At 38.2% G+C, this 7,699-nt stretch overlaps 1 protein-coding gene across 1 annotated transcript; it reads right to left on the reverse strand.

The window, feature by feature from the left end:
* Positions 1-43: 43 nt before the first annotated feature.
* Positions 44-1,801, reverse strand: LOC114873989 (3-ketodihydrosphingosine reductase). Its single transcript, XM_029182820.2, has 4 exons — positions 1,292-1,801; positions 732-1,161; positions 424-665; positions 44-358 (listed from the first exon to the last, which is right to left on the reverse strand). The coding sequence occupies exons 1-4, from the start codon at positions 1,397-1,399 to the stop codon at positions 146-148; spliced, it is 993 nt and encodes a 330-aa protein (XP_029038653.2). The 5' UTR covers positions 1,400-1,801; the 3' UTR covers positions 44-145.
* Between the last annotated feature and the right edge of the window lie 5,898 nt (positions 1,802-7,699).

The raw sequence follows: 7,699 nt of genomic DNA on the forward strand, positions 1-7,699 counted from the left end.
ATTATTTGGAGAGGTTTTATTTTTATGAAAGAACAAACATAGATTTACTAATATTAAATTTATTACGTAAATATCGAACATATTACAAACATCACATACTTGTTGCATCATGAAAGCTTTGCATCTCTGAACTCCGGATAAACATTTATTCAGATTTTTTATTCTTATCGCGCATTTTCATACAGTTTTGGATGATTTTCTTGAAATTTACAAGGTACCAGGCACTTACAAGCCGGAATAAACCAACCAACATCGATTGCGAAAGCAATTCCATGATGGAATTAAATGGTGACATTCCCACGCATAGTACAGTCAACATGAAACCTTCTATACCGACCGTAGAGAAGAATTTTCCCGCCTAAAAGATGTTTCATTTTATTGATTACAATTATTTTATTGAACCAAAGTATTCGATTTATTTACCAATGCATCCTTAAAAAGTTTATCTGCTACTACTTCTGGACTGACTAAAGAACTAGTTTGAGATATAAGTTTTGTTTCAAGAGGTTTGGACAATTCTTCTATAGCAAATCCAGGTGTATCAGTGTCTGGAGGTAAGCTAAGGGTCACAGAAATGTTATACGGTGCAAGTTCCATGGATATACTTTCTGCCAAGCCACGGAGAGCAAACTTTGTACTACAATAAGCTGAATAACCAAATATACCTGGAACAAAAAAACATACATGATAGATATTAACAGATTAATAAAGATAAATATTAAAGTACATACCTAATAATGCAGCTTGAGAAGATGTTAATACAATAATTCCATCTTGAGAAGCTTTCATTCTTGGAACAACAGCTTTTGTACAATAATATGATCCCAGAAAATTAATATGGATCATTTTGTTTAGATCTTCCACTGAGGTATCTTCAATTTTCCCACAAATTGCAGTACCAGCACAATTTACTAACATATATATTGGTCCCATGGTTCTCTCTAAATCATTTAAAGCTTTCTCAACCATGTTGTAGTCATCCCCAATGTCCAAGGACAAGTATTCTACTTTTTGAACATTTTTATTTTTACATGCACGAATTATTTCATTTCTTGCTGCCTCTAATTTTTGAACATCCCTTGCAATTATTGTTACATGTGCTCCATACTTGGCAGCAAGAATTGCTACACATTTTCCTATGCCACTGGATCCTCCAGTTACCTAATGGAACAAATATTTTATTAAGAACGGTAAAAACTATAAATCAAACGAAATAAAAACAGTTTCTCAAAAGAACTACGAACAAATAACCTTAAAAGAGGTTAAGTTAGGTTATATCTGTGTTACTTACAACAACATGCTTATTGTTAACATTTTTTAGACGCCCTCGCCAAAAGTAATATCTCGCGAATAAAGCAGCGATTACTAGGGAAATGATTATTAGCGCTATTTTAAGCATTATTATTTTGTTACTTTTTCAACACTAAGATTTAAGTAAATACCGTTCAAAATCACACATATAAATGCGCAAAATTTTACTTTTTATCAATACGAAACAGATTTTGTCAACATGTATAAAGTCTACTAATCTTACAATTTAATTTGACTTACTTAATCATAAAATTAATCATTTAATCATACTCTCTACTTCGCCAGTGAAGGACGGCAGAGCTTTCAAGATAAGATTTCAAATATTCTTGCATTGCAATATTATAACCGAGAAGGTGGAAATTCTATGAGGTTTTCAAATTTAATTAGTTGCAATCAGAAATAAATAAATATAGTAATCTGTATATATACATGTATTAATTATCAATTGAAGGAAGTTGCGGATATTATCTTTAACGTGATGCGAGGTTAAGGTTTGAATTCCGCGTCGGTAAAACAGTAAACGTTGTTACTGTTTACAGTAACTGTTTATATTTATTCGTAATATAAACATTTTTGCGAATCGTATGTCCTAATGGAGACCAGAGAGCCATTTTTTGGGTCGAATAGAACAAAACGAGCACTCAGGGGATGGTGTACAAACCTCCAGGTAGAAAAAATTTTGAAACTACGATTTCGTTGATTGTTCACTTGCGAAAGACGTCAACAAGTTGTCAGTGCATGGTAAGGTAAAAGAGGAACCGATAAAACAAAGACGTTTATCACACCGACTGTGCTCTTGGATAAACTCCTTAGGAGGACGAACGTGTTGATTCTATTACTTCCGTTTGCACCCTTTACATCTCTGATTCCACTATATCTCTGCACCCTTATATCACTTCATTCCTTACATCCCAGCAACCCTTACATCTCAGTATTCCTAACATCTCTGCATCCATTACATCTCTGCATTCTTTTCATCCCTACATTCTTTTCGTCCCTGCATTGCTTACATCGCTCATCCCTTATATCCCTACATTCTTTTCATCCCTACATTCCTTACATCTCTAGATTTCTCACATTCCTGCCTTCTTTATATCCCAACATCCCTTACATCCCTGCATCCCTTACATGCCTGTATCCTTTACATCCTTGTATCACTTATATTCCTGCATTTCATACATCCCAGTACCTCCCTGAAATTGAGTTGAAATTTTTGCGGCTATAAGGCCTGCGATTTTATACAAATTTAGTTACTTTTTTCGCCACCAGAGGGCGCTGATTCGACATCGAAATTTTAGTTCACATTTTTGCCGCCAGAGGGCCAGAAATTGAGCAAGATTTAGTTACTTTTTTCACCAACAGAGGGCGCTGATTCCACATCGAAATTTTAGTTCACATTTTTCCCGCCAGAGGGCCAGAAATTGAGCAAGATTTAGTTACTTTTTTCGCCACCAGAGGGCGCTGATTCGACATCGAAATTTTAGTTCACATTTTTGCCGCCAGAGGGCCAGAAATTGAGCAAGATTTAGTTACTTTTTTCGCCACCAGAGGGCGCTGATTCGACATCGAAATTTTAGTTCACATTTTTGCCGCCAGAGGGCCAAAAATCGAGCAAGATTTAGTTACTTTTTTCGCCACCAGAGGGCGCTGATTCGACATCGAAATTCTAGTTCAAATTTTTGCCACTAGGGGGCGCGGGTTTTTCGAAATTTTCGCGAAATTATTATAAGGGATGCAAAGATTTATGGAATGTAGGGATGAAGCGATGTAAGGAATGTAGGGATGAAAAGAGTGAAGGGATGAAAACAGTGTAGGGATGAAAAGAGTGGAGGGATGGAAAGAATGTAGGGATAATAAGAATGTAGGGATTTAAGGGATGAAGATATGTAAGGCATGCAGGGATGTAAGGGATACTGAGATGGCCTTGGCCTATAATGAGGGACAAAATTATATAAATAACTGGAAAAAGTAAAATCAATAGGGTCCTCGGCTAAGACTGAGAAGAGGGATATAATCATAAATGTTATTTCCCCTCGATGAACTTATTTGATAAGCAAAAAAAATAAATGAAGTAAATTAAATATACTCTGGAAAAAAATTATACTGATTGTGCCCTCTTCAAACGGACCTGATATTATTCAGGGGTGTTAGGAAACCCGCTGCGCCAATAACGCTCTCTGCGTAACGACCCGATATCATATTGGGATGTTAAGGATCCCGAAACGCCGGTGACTATCTTTGCATACCAATAATATAGCATCCTGGGTGCCAGGGACCCCGAAGCACCAGTGACTATCTGTGCATACCGACATGATATCGTCTTGGGGTATCCGGAACCCCGAAGCACCGGTGACACTGTATGCATACCGACATTTTGGCATCCGGGGTGCCAAGGACCCCGCAGCTCCAGTGACTATCTGTGCATACCGACATGATATCGTCTTGGGGTATCCGGAACCCCGAAGCACCGGTGACACTGTATGCATACCGACATTTTGGCATCCGGGGTGTCAGGGACCCCGAAGCACCGCTCTCATGACGCTCTGCTTATCGACTCTTCGGCATTCGGGGTTTCTGAGACCCCTCGGTACCGGTGAACCTGCATACGGATATTATTGTGCCATCAGGGTGTTAAGGACCGCAAAGCAAATAGCGAAATATAAGACCTAACAACGAACAAATCGTGAAATTCACTTGTTCGGGATAGTGATAGGTACGATCGAATCTGTAGCGCATGCGCACTACAATTATGTATTATAAAACAAAGTTGTAAATAATTAAGAAATTATTCACTCACAAACAATGAAAATGATATATTTGTTAATCACAAACGATTTCCAATCAATTACAGTTATCAGTTATTACAAAATCTGTTTATTATAAAAAATTACTAAAAAGTTTCGGCTCACATCATGATTAAAATAAAATTGCTAATTACAAAAGAACTAATTTGTCACAAACGTTAAAAATAGACTCACAATCAACCACAAACGATTTATAAACGAAATACATTAAGAAAAGTTAAAAATAATCATATTTTATTATTCCTTCCGGCTAGCTTCATGTAGGTCAATCTTTTTGTACCTGTAGTCACTGATTTCACTTTCCTTTAGGATAAAGTAAATCAAGAATTTCTTTACAAGACAGGGATCCCCTTGTTCTAAATTTATTTTAGCATCGAAACAGTAACATTAATGAAATGTTTATTATACATATCAACAAAAAATAAAGTAATAATTTGAAATTTGTTATTGTTACAGTTTCATCGTTTATCATCAGATGGTGCTAGCGGTATCGATTTTAACTAGCGTATATTAATATAAAAATTAAAAGAAAAGACATATAACAATAGCTCAACTCTTTTATTTTCAGTATGTTGAATTCATTTTTTTGTCCATATATATTGAATTATCACGGTAAAGGATGAGTATTGTGAAAGATAAGATCACGTGAAGAAGCTGTTCCAGTTATAAAATAACACTTAAATTAATATAAATAAAATCCATGAAAACATGTTTGTCTATGTGAATTGTTAAGAAAGGTATTATTAATAAAAATCGTTACGAACTTCTCGAACGCAATTGAATATTTTAGTTGCCGCGCAAAACGTTCTTTAAGAGAGAGCGGAAAATTGCCAGGGTATTGTTAGTACTTTTCAATTCCGTAACAAAAGTTAATTAAAATAGTTTCAAGAAACGTATAAACTCAGTCAACAGCTACAATACATAGCGAGAGGAAACGCAGCCGAGATGAAAAAGCTTCTGAAACGCGGATCGATGCTGCGCACGGTGCGCCGTTCAGGGCGGGTTGCATACAAATAGGCGCCAACGAAATGCGTGAAATTAAAGAAAACTTTCAAAATTATCACACGATCTACGTAATTCGCCTTTCATCTTTTACCTTTCATATTATTAGATAACAGCAGCCGAATATTCCGGAAAGATTATTAATTAATTAATCAGAGAACTTTAATAGTTGGTCGCTGGTGGGACGAGTAGAGGGAGAGATAGGTCGTACGTGCATTCACCCCCGTTACCGAGGGGCAAAGTCCCCACTTCACCCCTGCCGTTATCCTTCGAGCAAAAGGTCACGTACCACCACCCTATCGATCGTTCACCTCGTCCTGGGAGTCGCTCCTGGTAGCCAGGTTAAAGTGGAAGGTGTGAAGGACCTCTTGCACTTCGGATATGAATGTAGAAAGTTTTTGAACGTGGAAAGGAAGGAACAACATCATCTGGTAGGAGGTTCCTTTATTTAATTCCATTATAAAATGCAAACTGTCCTCATTCTCGAGCTAAAAATGATGAAGTTTAAAGAGCAACCGCGAAAAGTCACAGTTTTATCGATGCATCAAAGAAAAACTTTCTATTCGAAGAGGTAACTAACCTTTATGAATTTCAATATATTAATACGTTCACCGACAACTCAAATGTAATATAATAATAAAATAGTTTCTAACACAAATACTTCTGATTCAGTTCATTCACCCTAACAATTTAATATTACCAAAAACCAAAATATGATAACAATCAAAAGATACAGCTGCTTTCTGGAGGTGTTGCTTTATAATTAGCAATTTATACAATACATTTTTTCCCCCGCATGTAAATACTAGCCTATTATCTCGCGACCAACAAAGAGCAGTTCAATGGACCTCGATATCGTGTTTCGTACCTTACGAACGAACGATCGAGCACGAAGCTCTCGACATCGGACAAAGACAAGGAATAATACAACGTACCAGACAATGAACCACAGTATTATGTTCTCCTTTTGATATGAAGTAGTATCCAGTGTAATTCAGTGGCCATTCGGTGCTTCGTTGCTCGATGAACCTTTACTCATTCAACATCATGTTTGATTTTCATGGAACATCGATTATCAAATCATCGATTAACGGAACATTTAATGATTCGAACAATGTTGCCCAGGAGAAAAGATGAATTCAGGAAAAGAAATTCAAGTTCGTGAAAGAAGTACAGAAGGTTAATAGCGTTATGGTGTAACTAGGCCGCTTAAACGTACCAAGGGATCAGAAACATCATGAAACGCGAAGACAGGTCCATCGGGAGCTGCTAATACCCGAGAAGGAGGAACTTAGTTTCCAAGTCGGAGCATTCTCGTAAAATCTCGAATGGATGTTAAGCGAGTGACGGTTCGGGTTGGCAATCTCTGTGGCCACGCGATCGCTGTCGCCGAAACGCTTTTAATCGGCTGGAAAATCCTACGGGAGGATAGTCTGCGGTAAATTCGCGACACGAATCCCTCCCATGGCAACCCCCTAACCAGGCTGCGAGCAGACGACGAGCCGGATCAGGCCACGGAGGATCTGCTCGCTACGATTTCGGACAGAGGAGCGTACGTTGCACTCACCAGAAGGGAGTGTCCCGTACGATCCACCCCTCCACCCACCACACCCCGCGTCAGTACCCCTCCTGTGATACCCTAGCTACGACCCTGGGTTCCGTGTCTCCCGGGCTGCACCAGGGGGTGAACGCCCTCGCCTGACCCAGACTCAGAATCGATCTCCATTCGTTGCACTGTTGGCAATCCTCATCCCCATCCCTCACCTCCTCTGGGTATCCGCCACCCTGGGAGGCTCGTCACACTCGTACATTTTCCCCGGAAGCAGCTCCGTAACCTTAAAAAAAGCAGCCTTTCTGTTTCATACCGTCTTCGAGATATCCCTAGTACAACTCTGTCTTCATAATTTCAAGGGTTGGACTTTTCTTTCCACGGGGTGCTTCGATCTTGACGATGGTTAACTCCTTAACCCTCATGCTCCTGAAGTATACAGTGTATCCGATTTAATCGTATCGTTCTTCTAATTATTAAAAATAAGAAAGAATAATTTGTAAATTCCTAGATAGGAGATTTGAAAAAAAGTTTCATTGTTGAGGAGTTAAGTTATATGTTCGAAGTTCGTTCACCCCTGTCGATATTTCGGTTCCAGCTAACCCGGGAATTCTAGTCAAATTACGGGGGATAGTACTGGTTGGATTCTTTCAAAAATAGTAATATTGAAATATTGAATGCGTGGTTAAAACCATCGATCGATCGAGCAGTAGGAAAAACTGTTTTAACAGTATAGTGTATACCATTTGCGTTCACCCTGGTTCGTGAATCGTTGATAGGGTGTTTTTTCTGTAAACAGTGTTTCTTTTATGTCTCAACAAGACTTTGAAAATCCTGATGAGGTCTATCAGATGCAATTGAAAAAACAATACTCGATCTACATCGAAGGAAAATGATAAAAGAGCCTATAGTTAGCTATAAATGCAATTATGGTGCTTGAACACTGTGGAATTTCATATCATCGTACGAGTTCTCGAATGTCGTTCGATTTTTCCTATTAATAATGGAGAAGTGTGGTCGGGAATAGTTAGCG

The sequence above is a fragment of the Osmia bicornis genome, chromosome 4 (assembly GCF_907164935.1).
Source record: "Osmia bicornis bicornis chromosome 4, iOsmBic2.1, whole genome shotgun sequence".
Taxonomy (NCBI): Eukaryota; Metazoa; Arthropoda; class Insecta; order Hymenoptera; family Megachilidae; genus Osmia; species Osmia bicornis.

What these genes read in the sequence shown, in the direction of transcription:
- LOC114873989 (XM_029182820.2), bottom strand. Translation starts at nt 1,399, where the DNA reads ATGCTTAAAATAGCGCTAATAATCATTTCCCTAGTAATCGCTGCTTTA. An exon ending in TTCTCAAGCTGCATTATTAG is followed by an intron (nt 666 to 731) that starts GTATGTACTTTA and finishes TTTTTGTTCCAG; the next exon opens with GTATATTTGGTTATTCAGCT. An exon ending in AACTTTTTAAGGATGCATTG is followed by an intron (nt 359 to 423) that starts GTAAATAAATCG and finishes AACATCTTTTAG; the next exon opens with GCGGGAAAATTCTTCTCTAC.